This window comes from Strix uralensis, chromosome 16, assembly GCF_047716275.1.
Source record: "Strix uralensis isolate ZFMK-TIS-50842 chromosome 16, bStrUra1, whole genome shotgun sequence".
NCBI classification, from domain to species: Eukaryota; Metazoa; Chordata; class Aves; order Strigiformes; family Strigidae; genus Strix; species Strix uralensis.
In genome coordinates, this window is record NC_133987.1 from 17,970,001 (window position 1) to 17,991,835 (window position 21,835).

The 21,835-nt window shown below is 34.0% G+C and overlaps 1 protein-coding gene across 37 annotated transcripts in view; it reads right to left on the reverse strand.

Moving 5' to 3' along the window:
• Window positions 1-21,835, reverse strand: part of RBFOX1 (RNA binding fox-1 homolog 1) — a 919,785-nt gene that overhangs the window by 6,165 nt on the left and 891,785 nt on the right. For 9 of the 37 annotated variants that reach the window (XM_074885636.1, XM_074885632.1, XM_074885628.1 and 6 more), the window contains one exon: window positions 9,850-9,902. The exons of the other annotated variants lie outside the window; for them this stretch is intronic. In XM_074885636.1, coding sequence (XP_074741737.1) covers window positions 9,850-9,902 — 53 coding nt within the window. The remainder of the gene's footprint in view (window positions 1-9,849; window positions 9,903-21,835) is intronic. 37 annotated transcript variants of the gene reach the window in all.

Consider the following 21,835-nt stretch of genomic DNA (forward strand, 5'->3'; position numbering starts at 1 on the left):
AAACCTCAGCCTTGGTAACCCTCCACATTAGGATGTAAACATTGTAATATTTAGAGATTTAAAATACTTAGCTTTGATAGTAGCCATAAGAGAATCTCTCATGTCTTGGTTCATCTAAACTCAGGTGAAGAAGACATCTTATTTTCCTCTGTATGCCCATTTTAAAAGTCTAAGAATCCATTTTAAACTTCAGTATGATTTTAATTCTCTCAAGCCAAATCTCATTCAAACAGTAAGAAAACATCTAGAAAGGGAAAACAATTAATTTAAAGCCAGACTTGTTTCCAGCACTGTAAATTTCCCTCATGTCTCTAGTAACATGGAGGAGGAATTGCATGTATTATTCTTATACACTCTGTAATGTCATGACTAATATTTTTAAAGCAACGGGAATCAGTATATTTTCAAATGTATTTTTTTTTCCTGATTAACTGGTATTACTGTGACACTGAGCAAGGACTGTAAATTTAGATCTGTGAGAATTACATTAGTTGTGGTCTAGTGTAAACCATTAACTACTCTGGGACTTTGTGGGGTTTTGGTTTCCACTGCTCTGATCCGTTTCCTGCAGTAGGGCTGCGTTTTGACTCCATACTGCATCCCATTCCTGCAGGATCCTTGACTATGTCACAGTGCCCCCACACAACAGAAAGTCTAATGGGTCATCCCTGACAGGGGATTAAGTGGCCTAAATGCAAGGGCCACTTGTAAGGAAGGAACAAGCCCAAATACATAGTGCTCAGGCTTTATTAAATTATTAGTATATTTAACCCAATTACTGAAGTAACTAGCAAGTTTACAACACTGATGTAATAAAACATGTTGCTAATTGTATTATATCAATATTTTACAGAAGTCTGGACAGCTAAGACAAAAATATGGATAAACAAACACATTAAGCAATTTCAAAAGAAAGAAAATATTACTGTTTTAACCCAGTATTTAATTATGAGTACATTTTTATTACTCTTTTGCCAAAGTAGTAATAACTTATTGTCAGTGCTTTATATCACTTTTTTCATCCTACTGTGTAAACCATGTTTCTTCCTTAAAAACAGAGGTGTAAAGCAATCCTAACGTGAAAACTGTGACCTAAGTTAATCCTTGCTTGTTAATAATAATGAAGTTTGTACTGTATTTTTAACATAAAAATGATATTTCAGAATCAGCAATACTTATATTCTTGTTAAAATAAGAAACACTTCTTCCTTTTCTTTCACAGGATATTGAAATTCCACTTGAACAAATGTGTGCAATGTATACGTACATAAAATAAAATAAAATGCAAAAAACATTCTTCCAAATCTTCTGTAAAAGAAAATAAAGTATATAAAATTAAATTGCAAAATTCTCATTCGTGCACCCTCCTAAATACATTTAACATATGTAAGCACAAACATGGAAGAATAGATTTCCAAAGGGGAGAGAATACATGCTCATATATTATCTAGGAAAAAAATGCATTGAAATTCCTCTGTGATGAATAGACTTTTTTTTCTCCTCAGGGTGACCTCTACCTTCAGAATATGATGGTTTTATTATGATTAATAAATTTCATTTCCACAGAGGAAAGGAACAGTGTCAGCTTAAACTTAAAGCAAGTGGGTTTCTTTTTAAATGCTAATTTTTAAACACGCCCTTGCATGACACCAAATTTAGAAGCTCAGAAGGTTAGCAGAATAGATTCTGATTTCCATGCTGAAAATAGTAAGAAGGATTTAAACTATATTGTCACACTGAAAATCAGTAAGCTAGTTCAGTCACACAGTCATTGGTTCACTTATTCTCTATTATGCCAGCATGATTATTTCTTACTAAAATTAGTGGCATGTAAATGCTTTGTGATAATTTACACTGGAAATAATCATTCTAGGTAAACAATTTACCCAAATTTAGGACATGTATATGACAAAATATTTTGAATAAATTAATAGTCAATGTGATTATCCTTGTATTTTACAGCATGTTAAACCAATGTATCAAAATCAATATGTGGACTCCCAAATTCTTGTCTGAGAACACATCTGATGAACAATTTTGATGCATCACTAATTAGAACAAGGTAAGTTCCACTATTTAGAGTCCATCTGGAACAACTATTCAGGACATAACAAGAAAAAAAAATAAAGTTTGCTAGCATTTTGTTGCATACTGGCACTGGTTCTTAAGTAGCTGGACTAACAACTAACAACTTGCTAGGAAATAACTGGGAAAAAAAATCAGCGTAGCCATGCTAACATCTGTAAATGTAGCTGTAAACTATCCACCAAAAGCTCAGTATATGGTACGTTACTTACGCTGTGTCTCAATTTCTTCAATCATTTTCAGTACAGGGTTTAAAAGTGCTAAAAGACTACATAAAAGGACAATTGGTTGTCCACTGCACAAATAAAAAAAAGAGAATTAAAAATGCAAATTGGTTGTGAGATTTATTTTAGTAGGGCCTTTGAAATTGAACCTCTATCTTTAAATCATCAGTAGTACGTATTACTGAAGTCTCTAAAAACAGGGAAAGTATGTGCCTCTCTAATTGTAATTACCATTTTAGGTTTTTACGTTCTTTGTTACTATGGCTGTATTTCCATACACGTCTAGGACAGACAGTGGAGCTGTGATACTGGAGACATTTGGAGGCTCCTTAATAATATACATAGTATAGGATTTAAGAACAGCATTAATAAAGAAAAATTCATGTTATAAAATATGAACTGAGTTAACACATTATCCTCAAGTGATTTGAGAACTATAGGAGGACAATTTTAAAGATGATTTTTTTTTTTTTTTTAGGAATTTGATGCACATGTTTTTCCAATTGTTACCATTTCCGTTCATTTTTTAAAGTCCGCATATTACTAGAACTATAAAAAATGATGAATCTGTTTAAGAACTATAAAAAGAGAAGTTAAAAATCTGGTACTACCTCAGCTAAATCTAACTCTGATCTAATGCCCCATTGTTTGCCATATTACAAGCAAAGTGTATATATCACTGGAAAGCTCATATTTCTAACTTTTCCAGAATATTATCCATTCTTTACTATCTTTGATTATAATGGAACAATCAAGTAATACAATCCCTTCTTCATCAGACCTATATGTGTTGAATCTTTAACCAGAATGACCTTCAATTACCGAAATTCTTGTACTGACAATTATTACTAAATTTCACAAAAAGGTAACTGAAGGAGTGAGCTTTGGCTAAGTACGAGAAGGTACAGCGCCTGCTCCTTCACCCAGGAAAGGGGCACTATTTCAGAATGTGCCTCTTGCTGTTGGCAAATGGCACAGAAACTGCAATCCACATCTCTCCTCTATCAGATCTTAATGCAGAATTGCAATAAAATTTTAGACAAAGATGTGAAGATTTTAGTTTCTGACATCTTGCTTTTTCTGTTGGTCACATACCTACGATAATACCGAGATAGATGACATGAGCAGCAGAGTTCCTTTGTATGCGCACCTGTTACACACCACATTGCTGAACCGTATTTTAACCTCAGTTGGTCAATACTGTGCAGCAGTGGTAATCCTTTAACTTAAAATTCTTTACTACAGTAGGATGGTATCTACTTATGGCGTTCAAAGCATAAGCAACCAATCAGTTTATTTAATTTTGGATATTAACACCAAGCAACTTTAGCCATTTCAGTCACCTGACTGAGCAACAAGTCTCTCTATATATCTCAGAAGGCGATGAGGAAAGATATCTATCCTTTTTACTTAAGACCAAGGAAAAGGATTGAAATCTGCTGATAAAAAGTTTCCAGTCCTTTTCCTTGATTGTCAAGGTTAAGAATGCTAAAATTCTCTATGAAATATTTTAAATGCACAATATCAAACACTAAGATCATTCTACAAGAGAGGATCAGAAAATACTTTGTTGCATATCATCTTCCTCTTCCACAACTGATAATGCTTTGTGATGTGGAGCAGAGAAAGAATTGGGAAGATGTAGTAGAGACAGCACAATGCAACGGTAAAATTCCAAGGTATACTGTATACCTTGAAAGCCATGAGGGATTTCCTATTAGTATAGTATTAACATTCCTAGGTTTTCAGAGATGAAGAAACTTGACCAGGCTACCATAGAGATAGGGCGATAATAAAAGATTTCCATGAAGGGATCTTCATAAATACATCATTGATTAAATATTAAAAGCAGTCTTTACTTTTTCCTGCAGGTTGGAGTAAGAAGAAACTTGAGAAGCCTATTGAGAATTTTCTATATGCAGAGACGAATTTCAAATTCTTGACTGTTCACTTATTTATGTCACATCTGAATTTGGCCAGTTAATTTTCTTGCTGATCGATGGGCATGTTTTGCAGAAATTTTGGTCACTGATGCTTAGACCTGATTTTAATTTCTATTTCTTTATGCCAACTGGTAGCTTCTTTTGAAATTTCTTAGATGTTTACATCCATCCAAAGTTGAGCTGCCACCTCGTTAAACAGTTAAATAAATATGATTGCTATTGGTTATTTTGCAGAAATATAGAAGTGCAACAAACAGTAGCACAGGTGACTTTCCCCCTGAGCTGATGCTGAATAACTGCTATGGAATAATCCCAGGGACAGATGTCAGTGTAAGAGCTTTCTCTCAAGTTTCAGTCTTGCTCTCTGGATCTACACCAGTGTGGGGATTTCACTTGATGCCTAGTTAAAAATCTAACCTACACCACCTTTCTGTGTAATCTCTATCCAAGACAGACTTTATATAAACTTCATTAAAAAAAGCCGCTGGGGAAACAGGTTTGCCATCAGGTGACACCTAAACCCACATGTATTACAATGAAAACCAAGTACTAATTCGATCTGTAATGCATTTCCTATTACTATTGCTGTTATATTTTGGGGCAATAAACCTTGAATAAATTCTTATCTAGTTCAATAATAAATATACTGGGTACTTTGTTTATTAATTTTAAAGCAGTCTTTTGTGCCTGTGTGTAGTATGCAGTCGTATTATTTTTTATTTAGTATTTTAAATGTAATATGATCATCTCAAGATATTAAAACTGAATCCTTGATTATTTAATGCACTTGTATGTAACCATACATACATGCACACACACACAAGCCACCTTCCACATGTGCTATTTTCAGTCTATCGGAGAAAATAATTCTGGTTGCTTCATTAAAAAAACAGTACAGAAGATGCACACATGCTTGTACGCACTTGTTGAGGGCAAACACAGATTATTCACTATTTCTGTTATCAAAGGAGCTTCACATTGCAAATCCTCCATTTACAAATCACAGAACCTCAGCTTTACTTAATCTTGTCATGTTGTCACATTTGACTAGCCATGCGAACTGACCTAGAACTGTAAGCACCGGGAAGGCAAGCTGTCAAAGAGATAATGACAAAGATGCCAAAAAGGGCTGCCAGAGTTTTCACTGAGTGAGAAAAAGGAATTAATCAAACTTCATGAAAAAAGAACAGAGGATAATCAAAGTGTTTACTGATTTTTATCAACCGATCCAATAGCTGAACATCTTTGATGTTCACAACTACCAAGAGCAGTAAAAGCTGTAACAAACCGAATTCCATATCCATATAAGCAACTATTTACAGCAGCAGTAAATTCAAGTTTAAACTGCCAACATAAAGGACACTTGACTTTATAGAAGAAGTTTAATACTGTGCATTAGTACAACATTTCCTAGTCTTTCCAGAGCAAATACTTCAGTATCTGCTATTTTTCACAGGGAAAAGCAGTACAGCCTTAAATAAGTACTCGCACAAAGACCTTACAGATGCTCCTTCATCTTAATTTTTTATTTTATCTGATTAGTGGCAGGGCGTAACATAATAATAAAAGCATCTAATAGAAAATGGTTATTTTCCCAGTCAAATTGCTTCATCAAATGAAGTCAAACCCATAGGCAGCAAAACTAAAAAGGAAGAACAACTGAACATATGTCTTTACACATTAATTCAAATAGGCTGAAACTGCATTTTTCCAAAGCAGTTTGGATTACATGTACTTCTCGGAAATTCCTTTGAAAGACTATAATCTGATTAATATCTCCTACCATACACGTGATTAAGTCAATGAGATGTATGCAAGCATGTATGGTAAAATTTTGACCAGTTATGATTATTTATGTAGCAGAGGAACGCCACAACAGGCACCCTAAGCATTCTAAGAACTCTGTCAAATATTAATTTGCTTTTAAATAAGTATCTCCATATTTGCTATTGCTTCATTAATTAAATTTGTGGTAGGGTTGGTGTTGACAGGTTAATAGTAGTATACAGGAAAATTGCAATGACTTGAGCAATTGCACTGGTTAAGAATTGGCAATGTTCTGTTCAAACTAGTTCAATAGTAGAAACTCCAATGTTTGCTTCTTTAAGCTTCCTGCTTCTACGAAACATTTTTCCTAGAGTTATAAAAGTAAACCTTTCAGAATGTTTAATCTGTTTTGGAGACTATATCTTTCTCCAAATGAAGGTCAATAACTTAATCTAGGACTGTCAACTTCTAAAGCCTTATAATGCATTTCTTTTGCGCACACACACACACACACACAATCCCGCTCCTAGGGATGATTCTGCTCGAATATGTAAATAAATACAGTCACAATTGGACAGATGTTATATCCTCTTCCACCATACTTCATCCCAAATTCAGGTTTATATATATACTTGCCTCTCTTTGTTGTTTCAAAATCATAAACTGCATATACACTTGGGAGAAAAATAATACCAGGCATGCAACTGCACTGGATTTGTTTGTAAATGGAAGTTAGATAACCGTTAAAAATTGGAGAAAGAAAGAAAGAAAGAGTGATATAAACATCAAATAATGATCCTGCCCCATATTTACAGAAAAATCATAAAATATGCAGGTACATCCTAGAATACACTTGAAAAATATACGACAAAATTTTTTTTTCTTTACAAACTGAATTTTGATCTTACAAAGCCTAAAAGAAAAAAAATACATTGAGCACTGATTTGAAAAGTTCATTAAAAATGCTAAAGAATCAAAATGAACAATGTTTTGTAACCAACATGTAAATAAACCATGGGTTTATTCTGGGTCTCAATCTGATTTATTAGGAGCCTGATAGGGCAAGATGCCCATCGCCCCACCTCAGCCAGGAACCTCAGGATTAATTCTCCCCTAATGTTCCCATTGTCAGAGATTTGCTAGAGCAAAGTCTTTAGAGATCCTTGTTCAAATTTCATCATCAAACTGACAGGAGGTTTCAGATAGTTTCCCTACCTCTATTCTAGTTCAGGTCTGTGTGCAAACTCTTTCATCATGCCTGCCAGAGAAGATCTATCCCAGAAGCACAGAACTTCTCTTCTGAAGAGTAATTATTTTTAGCCTCAGAATGCACTGGATGAAGTCAAGAGTGAAATATTTTTAAATTTCCCATGGAAGGATCCCTCTGTCAGATATTGACTAGGTTTTCTTTATATCATGTGCACGCAGGAACAGAAACACATATACAAATACAAATGTGCATGTGGACATACCATCCTCTCATTAACGCATTTATTTATGCAAGATTACTTCATTCCAAAATCAAAAAAGATATCACGTGGCTGAGGGCTAAGGATCCTCTGACAGGAATGATAAAGCATCAGGAAGAGAAGAGTGAATATTACCAGCAGAATCACCCAAGACCTCCCATTTCCACTCGATGATAAATTTCCAATCAAAAGTTTACTTGTTATATTATTATTTGAAACCTACAAACACACACATTTCTTTACAAGGAAACAATACAAACATACATATACTCACATTTCAAACATTGAGCATATTATCAGTATCTTCATATCAATTTTACAAACACAGTTGAAATACTGTCATTGAGTTTAGAAGCACTAAAAGAAGCACTATAAAATTGTACTGTAGGTGTTTTGCATGCATCTGAAAACCACAGGAAGGTTAGTTTCATTTCTAAAAGTTTATGTATCTCTCTATATACTCCATGTATTGAAACATAAAACATCAGATAATAAATTAGTTGAAAGTCAATTTACAGATTTGAAAGACCAAATGCAACTTTGGCAACTTGTACCACAGGAATACGGGCCAGAGAATTATGTTTTTATAAAGCCAAAAGTCCTTTAAATTCTATGACTAAAACTTAGGCACACAAGAGACAGAAGATACAGGCTTTCTCCTTCACAACATATTACAAAAAAAGGCATCTACAGTCACCTATGATAGATATGTTTATAATATGGTCAAAAACATACCTAACAAAAATACCTTATGTTGAATCAATTCAACAGAGGTAATCAACCGGTAAACTGAAAAGTTTTAATAAATTTTCACAGAGATCCATTTCCTTATGTGTAAAGTTCACTGAAATTACTGATAAATAATAGTGCTATATTTTTGACTGGAGTTCCAAAGTTGCGATATATGGAACACTTAAATTGTGCCTGAATTGAAGAGAAAAAAAAAAATGCCTTTGTTAGAGAAATAATTATTGCTTAGAAGGGTTCACTCTGCAAAACAGGAAATTGTTTTCAGAAATTTCAGACAAGAAAAATATTAAAGACCTGATGTCTATATCAAGAATTCCAAGCTTAAAAATTGCTAAAATAATTATATTTATTCTTACTTAGCAAGGCCTAGATTTATAAATTGGTAGCCTCCCTACTACAGCTCATTCTAATCCAGAGCTGAGCAGGAAACACAAGTGAAATAATGAAAGTCAAAATCCAAGTCCAGTGAGATAATGAGAGAGTCAGATGTTGACTTCTCAAAATGTATTTTCTTAATGATTTAGGACTTTGAAAAATCAGGTTTTACTATAGAAGAACTTTTCAGATTACCACCAAAAATGCTACAGGTAGCGTAAAGATTATTACAATTTTGGCATATTTTGGCTTTAGCTATGATCTTTTTTCTCATAAATAAATGTTCTTTATTTGTTTCTATGTAGGCCACTATGGCATAAACAGAAAATTCATCACCTTCCATTTATTTCTGCTGATGTAAAACTCTAGAAATAAACACTTCTTAATACCAACATTTTGTGTCACACTGTATACCCTTTCATCCTTCAATACAAGCAGCTTCTATGAACTCAGTAGATTTTTTTTTGCATAACATTATTGGCAGAATATGTCCCAGCACTGGTAACTATTTATTTTGGCTTTTGATTTCTTAGGTAGTGACATAATACCATCCTTACCTGAATTAAGACTATGATTGTTCAAACTCTATTGCTTAAAAGAGAGAAAATCCCTTCACATATTCAATATATTTATAAATTACCATTACCTTTCAAAAACATTGTTCATTCTTCTGTACCCATGGCTTACAACATGATAGTATATTAGCAAAGCAGCTAAGACTTTTTACTTACTAGAGAGTGATCCTCTGTAGACACAGACCCTCTCTCCCACTATCTTATCCATAGGATAGACTTTGTGAGTGCTTTAGGGTCTGCAGTACCCTTGTGGGCAATATTTGCCCCCAAAGAGTTGAAAAGAAAATTGTTCAAACTATAGCACTTACAATGTCCTACATACATCTAAACCTTTACTCTTTTCATTAGTTCTGTTTGTTTTGGCTTTTTGAAAGTCACAATCTTGATTGTACTGCACAGTAAATTTTTATTAGTAGTTTTAACATTTCCTTACTTGCTAGGCCATATGATATTTAAACTGGAAATAAAACACCAAAGCCAGCAAAATAACCTAACGTCTTTTATATGGCAGAACCTATAGGCTGAAGCTATAAATTAATTAAACTAGTTCAAAGATTTATGCTATGGACTTTCCTATGCTTTCTCTTACGATTAAATGCAGCATGTGAAAAAGGATATTGAGACCTGGATGGATGCATCAAGAAGTATCAATGATTGTTACCTGCAGAGGTGTTACAAGAAATTTCATCTGCTGCAACGAAGACGAATTGATTTCTGCAAGAGAAGATAAAATTCACAATACTGCTTGCTGACTGGGAAATGTGCTAGCTGCCAATTGACTTGATGTTTACAGATGGGGTAGGGTAAGGGTGCTTAATTTTAATGAATGTAGCAAGAAAAAGTGTTGACGTATTTCAGTACTATAGAGTTTATAAGGATCATGAGGTAGACATGCTGGGATCTTTTAAATGAAATAATGGTGACGTTTGGATATGGACTATGTACAAACTCTTGCATTGGAAGCTTCATGTTTAGTGTTACAGATATGTCAATATATTTATGAAGTCTAATAAAAATAAAACAATATTTATATTGATATAGATATTAAAGGGCACTACTGCAAACTATGTAAAAAGCGTTTTTTGAAAAAAAAAATAATTGCAATTTACTTCGTGCATCTGAAAGGAGGATATTGAAAGTAAAATATTTTGGTTTTTATAGGTCTAATATGATTGCAATCAGAAAATTAATTTTCTGCTAGGTATTAAAAAAATGACATAGTATATTCTCATATACTGTCATCCAAATACATACAAAAGTCTTTTGCAGAATCTTAGGAGAATAAACTAGAGATATGAGTAATTTAATATAAACCTTCTCTTGCAAAATTCTTTTTTAAACCAGGTAACATAAAAAGAGAAATGCTAAATACACTAATATTTCAAAATGCAGAAAACTTCATTACAGCACAAATCCTGCTTTGTCCTTTCTGAAGTCAAAGCAAACAGGATTTGAGTTAGTGAAAACCATGTTTAAGGATTAACATCAAATGATTCCTTTATATGCATATACACAGCTTCCTTGAATTATTTGTGTGTTGTGCAGGATTAATAAAGAACCTGGGTAAGGTTTTAACACTTGGGTGCTGTTTTACTCCGAAGTGCATGTTGCTCCTCCAGCCTGCACTGCTAGGCATGGTGAAAAACTGAGGTTTTACGTTTTGCACAGCTTTAATGCAAGAGTCTACCAAATAGAAGCTAGAAGGAACTAGTTGTAGCTTGTACTAAGGACTACCTGGAAAACTTAGTTCTGCAAGATGATGAAAGCTCTGTCAAGCATTAAGTACTCTGAAGATCCTGTTGAAAACTATTCAGCTCAGGAGCAAACATCTCTTAGTGGTAACAGAACCTTGAAGAATTAAGCCCTAAGAGAACAAAATCTATTTCTATTACTTCGCCTCCAATGTATTAGAGACATTTGAAATTCTCATTTATAAATCTGTGAACCTTGTTACTTAGAAGTTCACATTCTGGGAAAAAAACAAAACAAAACAAGGAATCTTTAATGTATCCTATAGGGACAGGTTTGATTAAGATCAAAAGTCATATCTGATCATTGCCTCTACCCCATCTCAGAGATACTAACACCTGCCAATTAGTGTGAATGAACTTAGTGATCACAGTGTATATTCCTTCATTTTCAATTGGAGGTACAGATTGGTGGTTTTTCTCTTTGTTTTGTCATCTGCAGCAATTTCACAAGCTAACGCATCTACCTTGCATGTAATGCTAAAGAGAGGAATTTAAAAAAATGAAGGAGGATAAATTTAACATTATAAATACAGAGCTACTCTGCATTTCATAGGTAGTCATTTGTCACTGTATTTATTGCTATCACCTCTTGTGATAATTATATAGAAACAGCTACATGTTTGCCTAAAAGGGATTCAACCAGTAGCAATGCAGATTTACCAGCTACTGTTTTATAGAAAATACTTTTGATTCATCTCTATAAAGTTATTAAACTGCCCTCTCATCAAAATGAAAATGATTACTTCTCCTTAAAAACTGCCTCTAAAGTGGCTAGCTGAGAAACTCCTTTATCTCTATTCAGAATATCTGTTGTTATGCAACACTGAGCCACAGATACTCTATCTTCAGATGCCAAAGTCCAGAATTATCTGTAAGAATAATATGATGGTTTAGTTACTTCCATAAAGACCCTTGAACAATAACTGCCATTTGTCTTTTGGAATGACAGATGTTGTTGAAACTGTTCTGAAATTTTACTTTTTATTATCAACTCTTTACTAATTACTGGTAGAAAATTAATTTTAAAAAAATTTAACCCAAAGTGAAACCTATTTAAAAAACCTCTACCATAAACATTCCTTGTTATACTGCTTCAATTTACATAGGAAGACATTATTTTCCCTGGCTTTTGCTTTTGTAAAATTCATTTCACAACTCCCTAAATTAATTTTAAAAGTAAGGAGAAAGTTCATATTGGTCAGCAGAGCAACTGTGAGAATGAAAATTAAGTAGATGCTGGAGTTCAATATGCCAGTTCAATTTTTTTATAACTAATTAGGTGTTATTTGTAACAATTACAAGAAATGGTTTAGTACTTGAGTGGCTTTAATATTTTTATAGTGGCAGGTTTTTATTTCGTTAAATTCTATACTATTGTTTACATAGACCTAGAGGGAGAACTGCTCATCAGAGGTGTCACTATACACGTATACCACACCTGATGTCCAAAGCGAGTATTATTCCTTAGTGTGGACAACCCAATAGTTTGCAAAAGGAGTCCTTCTGAGTTAAGCTGACCCTGTGGTGTATCATATTCTATCTGTCTTAAAGTACATGAAAAGCAGACCTGGAAAAGAGCAGCTCACCTAACTCAGTCCTTTGCAAACATAGGGCTGTTCCCTTTAAAGACCATTTTTATGCGCTAACTGTATTGATTGTACAAGGCTTAAAAAACTCACAAGGTATGGTGAAAAGTCATGATGCATTTTAGGTTGTTTTAATGTCCTTCGTCACTGCTACACTTTTTACTGCTTCAAAAAGGTATAAGAAATGTGAGTGGACCCAACTTTATTATACAATAAGCCCTGCTCAATTATTAAGATACCAAATTGCTTCCATAATTTAATTTGGGTATTAACAGTGAAAGTATAGAACAAATTTTTTACTGCTCATTGTTTTATACTTCAGAGGTAAAAGAACACACATTTAAAAATCAGAGAACTTTTTTTTCTTTAAATAAAATTTTAAAAGTTGTTACTGATTGTAAGGGAGATAAACAGAAAAACAAATTGAACGAGTAACATGATAAATACATTGATCTGAATGTACAGTTGGAGATATTCAACTTCCCAGACATTCCCACACCCTGGGCTAAGTGCATTCCTTTTAAGTGCTGGAGTGGCACCCTTTGGCAGCTTGAGCTCTCTGATGGAAACCCAGACAGTGCAGGTCATGAAAATGTACTTCTGGGATTCAAAACGGCTGTGTTCCATCTGAGCAGCTATTTCCCAAGGGCAAACACTTCTGCTTACTAATACATTTCTTGAGCCTATATATCAATTTCTTATTTCTTCTAGTAAATTGAAAACTACCACAGATTTTTACCAGTATGGTAATAAAGACATTTTTAAAGTTGGAAAAAAATAACATTTAAACATTTGATGTATTTTCTGAATTCAGAGAGAAACAGAAGGGGAGGACAACAAAAGTAATTTTAAGCCACTTACATGCTCTTTCTTACTTTGGGGTAGTTACTGAAGCTGCATTACTCCAATTTTCAGAAGGTTCACCTATGTTCTAATTTCCTCTGCTACGTTCCCTATAGGCCCTTTGGCAGTCTCCTAACAAATACATTCCTTGAAGGCCCCAGATCTGACATAACCCTCACTGTCAGTTTTAGCACCTGCTATCTCTACCCAACAGGTCTTTTGCATATCCAATACATTAGGTGCTTGCTTTCTTCTTGATGCTGTTATTTGGTGAAAACAGGCCATACTATAGCACAAAAGTGGATTTAGTTTTTAAAAAACAAATCTTTAATCACTAGACTCGAAGCTTTAGCTTCACTACGGCTGTTTAATATACAGAACTACTTCTGTGAAGAAACCCCACATGTAAATTTTTGCTTCTTGCTAAACTGTCCTAGAAAGATGCAATCTGTGGTAGAATGAAGAATAGCTTTAGGAGAGGAGTCTTTCACTGCCCTCTGTCAGCATTTCCATCTTAGCCTCTTTTTCACAGGGTAGCTTGGGAAAAAAAAAAAAAAGGCATGATTTTCTACATGTATCTTTCTGTCCTGTACTTTCTATTATAGGAGACCTTTTATTACAAGATCCTTGATTAGCAACATTAGGGCTTATGCCCTCAGGAATGGATCAGTCATTATTAAACTAATAACTTGTATTTAGACAGGGACAAGGCTTGCACTATGAAACCAAATATTGTTTGAAAGTTTTTGTGATGGCATGAGGTAGGCAGGAAAAATCTGGATTTCCAAATCAAAACCATACTCTGCAGCATCAAACTTAAAGAGCATATTTTCAGGTTCAACTTTATCACCTAACTAAAGGTACCCTGTTCTAAATTAAAGCAGGCCACTGAATTGAAAGACAGATAATAAAATATTAAAACAAAATATTTAAGCAAGTGAAGGACAGGCTTTCTGGACTGTCCAATTTTTTTTTTTTTTTTTTTTTTAAACACCATACTCTAATTTCTTCAGCATGTTTATACTACCACAAGTTAATTCAGAAGCCTAAGGTTTTTCATAAATATATTTTGTCAGTACTTTTCCTTACCAAATTGTTGCATCCACCTGTTTTTCAAGAGCTGTCTTTTACACTCTTGCTTCTCACAAGTCACCTTAGCTTTTCTGAAGTGGTACAGAAAACCACTTCCATACATTCATTCTAAAGCATACTGACCTATTACAGAAGCTATGTGCATGTCAAGACTGAATTTAAGCTTTAGTAAGGCTATATATCTGAAATTTAGTGGAAACATGTCAATAAATTGTAATTACTATGTAGTATTTTTAGCTTTTATTTCTACAGAAGTCTTTTCTGTAAGCATGTTTAAATAGTCTTGACTCTCTTTTGACTTGCTTTTAATCTACATATTCTGAGAGTTAGTTTCAAGTTTGAGATACCCAATATTCCAGTGAGGTTGATTAGCTTTTAGTGTACGTGTATTTTCCTGCTCCTTCAGGAAAAATTAAGTTAGAGTATTAACAGCATTTTTGTTTAATGAACATTTACGACTTTACTTCAAACTTTTTGAAAATTCCCTTAATGTTTCCCATCCTCATAAACACTAACACCGATGATCTCAGCTACTGGAATGTCAAATAGATACCAGAACAGAGAGAGAAATTGGGGTTTATTCCACCTTTGATATAATACTGAACTTTAGGCTCCTTCACATGTGGGAAGTTGGGAGTTTCTCCTCACTGAGAAAACAGAGTGAAAGTTTTCTTAAATACTGAAACTGATAATTCAGTTGCACACACACATATATAACTTTCATCACATTTTCTACATCTAAACAGACTATTTTAAAGGTCAGTGGCAACTTAAAGTGGAGTGGAGCTCAGAAAGAGCAGAAAGTTATAGCAGAGATTGGGTGTACAGTACAGATGTAACCACTGATCCTGCCTGACTCATATGTGATTTGGCTACTTTACTATTAGTTGGAAAATTCAGAACCTGGAAGTGGAAGCTAGGAAGATGCAGAGCATGGGTCTCAGATGCTCTTTTTTATGACTTGAAGGATCTAACCATCATGAAGCACCATTCCAACCAAAATTCAGGATAGACTGTTACTGTGAGTGCTCCCCCTAAATTTCCATATAGTCACCCCACCCTGGGAAAGGACTTTGCTCGTCTTTCTTTGTCTGCAGTAATACATATTCCTAAAAAAGCATCAACCTACTATCACATTTTTCCTCATACAGTCATTGCCCCCCCTATTCTTCAGATGTACAAAAGCACTCACAAGCTGTGTCTGGGAAATTTATACACTTAGGTCATTGTGGGTGCAAGAACCTATGTTTGTAGGGCACATGGGATAAATTACTAAGTGTTCTCTGTGTCCTGTCTTGTCCCTAAAAGGCTGGGTGACAGTCGGATTAATTATATTTTACGCAGCACATGATTAAGAACAAAATTTTGACACACATATAATTTCATCCAGCACTCCCAGAATTTTTTAGTCCCTCTTCTTGGCAACACAGCTTCCATAAAATAGAAGCCATAATAGAGGTCAAGTGGGATTTTAAGAAATTGGGACTTCCCTAACAATAATCACGCTAACTCTAGGAAATTTTAAATGTAAAAGAAATTATAATCCACTAACACACAGTGATTATGTTTCATTCACCAGAATTCTTGGACTTTGCTTACTAACTTCACAAAACTAGACAGAAATAATTTTAACACAGAGGTGCAGCCCCCCCCTCCCAAAAATATAGCAACTGCTGAAAACAGTGCAGAGCCCCAGAACATAGAAAATAAAGATGAAGGCAAACACAATACTGAACAGAACTTACAGTGGGAAGATTTAAACTATATGTAATCAGTTGACTTTTCCTGGTAATACCACCATGGGATTTACAAATACAGTCAGTATTTAGATTTCATGGATCAGAACCTCAGCTGGTAAAAATGATGCAGCTTAACTACACTGGAGTTATTCCAAATTGTATTCTCCAAGGATCTGGTGCTAACTATATAGCGTAGCAATGATTTTTCCCAGAAGCGTTATATATGGTACATCTATACGTTTCTCCATTACGTTATTAAAGATACTTTCTTTTTCCTTCATGCTCTAAACTTTAAGGCTTCATTGCTATTGTTAGGACTCTAATGTTGAGGGCTTTTTCATTATGAATTATAACATAGCTGACGGCTGGCTGCTTGAATAGTTTCTATAACATTCAAGTATGGACAAAGTTTCAGAGTTTCCCTCTAAAATAATTTTATGAAGTCCTCCCCAACTCCCTCCTCCTGGTGTCCTAAATTTAAATATCAAGGCTATCAAAGAATTTTAACTTTTAATATTAGTATCATAACTATTATAAGGAGGTTGATTTTGCTATTATCATACTTTATATTCCCATTACTGTAAGATCAAAGTACATTATCATACTCATAGCATTTGAATCACAACACAAAGACAACTAAACAACCTTACAGCCATGCCTATAAGATATATCGAATGAAGTAAGAATAAAACTATGAAGTAATTCATGTGGTATCAAGCTTCAACAACACTAGCAGTAATTTGTTTGACCTGATGTGCATTAGGAAAGTATATTTTAATTTTAGACTGATTTCTTCCATGTCAGGTTCTTTTTTTCTACAGTATTGCTTGTTCTACCTAACTACTAATAATGATGCCAAGATCAAGATATAGATATTCTGCTTTCACTTAGGTATTCTGCTTTCATTTTCAAAAGATAATGCATCTCCCACCTCCATCATTCCAGACCATTTCATTAAACGCTGCTTTCTGAAATTTTGAGGCAGGTCTTGGAAGCGTATGGAGTAAAACCCTGCATCAAAAGAAATTAATGTAGCTACTTCTGGAAATATTACATCACAGAAAACATTACAGCTCATCTTGATTGCCCAAGCAAAGGCAGATTGTCCATCTGCCTGGACTCGGCTGCCACTCCAGAAGGTCCCGTGCCACCTCTGCCTGCACAGCTGTCTCACATGCCCCAGAGTGTCCCAAATGGCACTCAAACCCTGTTTCCAGGAGGCTTAACCAAGCCCATGATTTGACTGCCAGGTTAGTCACCTCTGCTTTTTATTTGTGTCTTCTTTGTGTTCAATACAGGATATTTCAGTGTGGTTTAGCCAATGGCAAGATGTCTCTAACATAATTCAGACTGCCAAAGACAGCAGGAGACAGAAAACTGAAGAAATCTCTCGTTAAATTTCATCCTGCCACCAGTTACACAACTTCTTGAACAGGAATAATTCATTTTAATACCAAAAAGCACTTTGCCAACTGTGAAAAGCACACCTTCAAGAAAAGAAAAAAAAAAAAATCCCTAACTCTTCTGGACTCTAATGGAAATGTGCATTTCCAAGACCAGTGATATACCTGTATTATTCAATTTACTCAGATTAAAAAAAAAAAAAAAAAAAAAAAAAAAAAAAGAGAAGAATGGTCAACAGAAGATGCTTTCTCATAATATGTATTCTTATGTCAGGCTTTCCTCAGCAGATGGACCAGCATCTTTTTTAGCCCTTCTATTGAACTAACTAAATATCCCATTCAAATGCTACAAGAGAGACTCCTTTTAGCATAGCCTAATATTAATGCTGTAAAGCATGTTAGGGAAAAGACAAGGTGTCTGTACTGTATACACTGTAGATACAATTCTTCCATGGCAATGTCTTGTGTATGAACTCCCCCTCTCTCTCCTCCCATTACGCCTCAAAGACTGTATAAAGAAATTATACAATAGCAAATTGGTGCTATACTTTGCAGCTTAGTATAGTTGTTTGTGCAACTTAGTATAATCGTTGTGAAAAATTTGTTTTTAATATATTGCTAAAACATGGATAATGTGTTACATCACAACCAGTGGAAAAATATGTAGCCCTTTCACCCATATTTTAAATCTACACATTTATTTCCTCATTTATTTATTTTTTAAATCAGAGCTATTCAAGTACACTTAGTTCAAATTCATATTACCTGCTGTGTGAGTGGAATTTTTATATGTATGAAGGTTTACATAATATATTACACATAGAATAAATGTATTTATTATTAATAATACAATACACATAAATATACATATTTATCTGCAAGAGGAACACATGATTTTTAAGTGGATCTTAAAATTTTGAAGTGAAATCTAAAACTAATAGGTGACGTTCTGAACACCACATAATTCATTAGTTCAATTCATAGCGACCTCAGTGGCATAACTGCTCTACGATTATTTGCCTTTTACTGTGATTAACACAGTCTAGACACTTAAGCTAAATCCTTAAAAAGTAATCCAGTAACTTTACTTCAGAAGCGTTACATGTTAGCAATGTAAACTGATGTCAGTATGATCCAGGACTGCTGAATTAAGGTTATTTTTGAAGTTTTATCATTTATATTTGAAAATTTTGTTTATTACTATATTTTGGACATATTTTTCACTCTCTTTAGGGCAAACTGTACAGCATTTTGAAGTCAATCTTGTGTAAAGAATCAATATTTTACCCAGTAAAATACATAACAAAATAGATGTTTATTTTGTTGGGAGATTTATTATTTCTGTATAATGTCGTCTTTAAAACAATGTCTCACTAAAATATACTTTATGTTTGTTTCTGATTTCATAACAACTATTATGGTTTATTAGTAACCACCATTTTATCCACACTAAAGTCCCCTAATATACCGAGGTATAATTCTAAACTTCTTTAGCAATCATGAGTAACAACAATTCTTTCAGTTTAATTTATTTTAAGGTTTGAATGACTTTACAAATTACTTGACAACATAATTTATTTATATTGCAACTAAATGACCATATATATGAAATTCTTGCCAGGATTATTTAAAAATTCATTCAAGAAACACAAAATGAAGTTTAGAGGCTGGTACACAATTGGTTTAGATGAAGACCTTACTTTTTTCTGCATGTATATGTAATATCCTGTAGCAGTTTTCACAAAAAGTTGTTCTTTAGGATATAGGCATAGAATTTCTACTCCCATTCCGGCTGTGCAGTATTGTTACAAACTGCTATTTTGCCACAGGTGTGTTTCTAGAGTATTAGAAACTTGACAAGCCCAAAAGTATGTAAAAAAAATTTCTATTTAAATACCTAATCAAATGCTTTAGACTCCTTTGAGGTGGGAAACACTGCAGTAAAAACATGCAAGAGTGTAAATTGCCTCTTTCTTGATTAATTTAATCTGCATAGTTATTTTAAGTTTGTTCTTCTAATGCTTCCTCACCTTGCCTAAAACACATTGCAAATTACATGGCTAATCCATACAGGCTACATCCAATTCATTCCATATTTTATTAACATTTAATTCCTTCATCTTCTCTCTGACTCTCACAATGCTCTTAATTCCTTCTTGCTCTTAAAGCACTCACAGTGGAAGCACCCAAGTTGGCAATACTTATAACATGTTCTAATCTGCCTCTTTGTGGTCTATCAAGTCAATGATCTGAAAACTAAAAAGTGTATAATTAGACATTGACATGTCCGAAGGAACGGTTATGGTCTAGCATGTCACAGGCACTGACCCAATAGACTGTAACAGTTTTGGTCTGTTGGATTAGGAATCAATGTTTTAGTAACAATCTAACTTCATATTTATCCAGTCTGCTGAATACAACACACTTAAAGATTTTAAAGTTACACTTTCTTTCAATATCCTCTAAGAGTGAAGCCAGTATGAACTATTAAAGAGGTAAGTCCTACTTTAAAAATGTTAACCAATCCTTTTTTTTTTTCCTTTTTAGAGGAAAAGTATACATGAAAATCCATCAAAGGAATATATTTTTAATCAGTTATTTACTACAAACTTTTATTTTTGAAATAAGAAACTCCCAAATTAAAACTCATGCTATATAACCTGATGTAGGCTTGATGTATCAAACAAAAAGACAGAATGAATATTGAAGTTGGTATGTAAATGTGAAAATAGGTGCGCTGAGTTTTTTGAAAATGATAAGCATTTAACATCTCCCACTATGTTCAAGAAGAAATTGGCAGCAAAAGTTCTCAGCGTTTTTAAACTTGGAGCACTTTAGGAAGCCAGGTACAGAAATCTAGGCTTTAATGTTCCTCTGCCTTCTCTCTCAATTTTTGCTTTGTGATTTCCGGCGTGGATGACAAATCAGATTTTACAGTAATAGCCAAGCCTTTCCTTGTCTGTGAGGATTCTTAAAATATCCCTTGGTATTGCAGTGAAGGACAATGGAAATTACAGGAAGAGAAGTAGAAGCAGGGAATGAAGAATACAGGCTCTGACATGATAAAAGTTTCATACTCAGTGTTTAGCATCATGCTGAGCCAGGAACCCTAAGCTTCTTCACTACTGTATTACCTCAGTTTTGAACTAGTGGAGTAGTTTTAATAGTTACATGATATTACACACACGTGAATCAAGCCTTCAAAGTATCAGAAAACATGTTAATTCTACCAAATGTTCAAGGAATGTATTAAAACATCGAAGTATATAAATTAGCTTTCTAAACTTAGTAGGAGATTATATTTAATGAAATATAATTGTTTGCCATGTTCTCCTACATTAATATGACTCCCTGTGTCTCCCCAAAAAAGCATTATATCTACAATATTTTAGAATGAACCGTGTTTCAATCATTAAAAAGTACTCAGCAACGTATTTCAGCAAATTCCTACCAAATTGCTCTACATGAAACTCCCTGTTCATAGAATTTTAAACTCTTTGGTAATTTTTTTGTTCTACTACATTCTCTATTCATAATCATCCATTTTTACTTTCTAATTCCTTCACTAAAAGGTACTGTTATGGCTATAACATGAGTCATGTACTCCAGTCATTCCCAAAACTGTGATCTCAGTGATAAATATGGATTATTAAGATGATGCCAGTGATCCTCTAGTTTGCCACAGATCAGATACAGACATAAAGACATACAAGCCTAATAGGTAGATGTCCAAATTCATTAACCCTCTGTAACAACAAAGTGAATGATTTGATTTTTATTTGCAAAATTAGGGAATAAACAATCTTTAGCTACCACACAGGATAACCAGGAAGAAACTAGACCAATCAAACATCACCACATCAAACCTAAGTGTTTGAAGAAGAAAAGTATTATATATATGCTATATTATTGCTGTTACAAAAGCTAAACACAACCTTTGTACCTGGTCAAGATGCTAACTGATCCTTTTCATTCTCAATATGTGAGTAGCCTAGGATATGGGCTATACGCCTGTTGCTTATGTATCATCTCGTTCCCCAGACTTCTCCATTTCTCAAGATTCAACTCCTATACCAAAATTCAAAAAGGTCTGAAGGTTCCAGCTGGGTGAACAGTTACGTTATCACTATATTCTATTCTTTTTCCTCTTCCAACCTGATTACTGTAGAAATTGAAACTGTGTATAGAAGCTCTTTTTCCTAAACCTTAGACAGTTCGCTCATGAAATGAGTG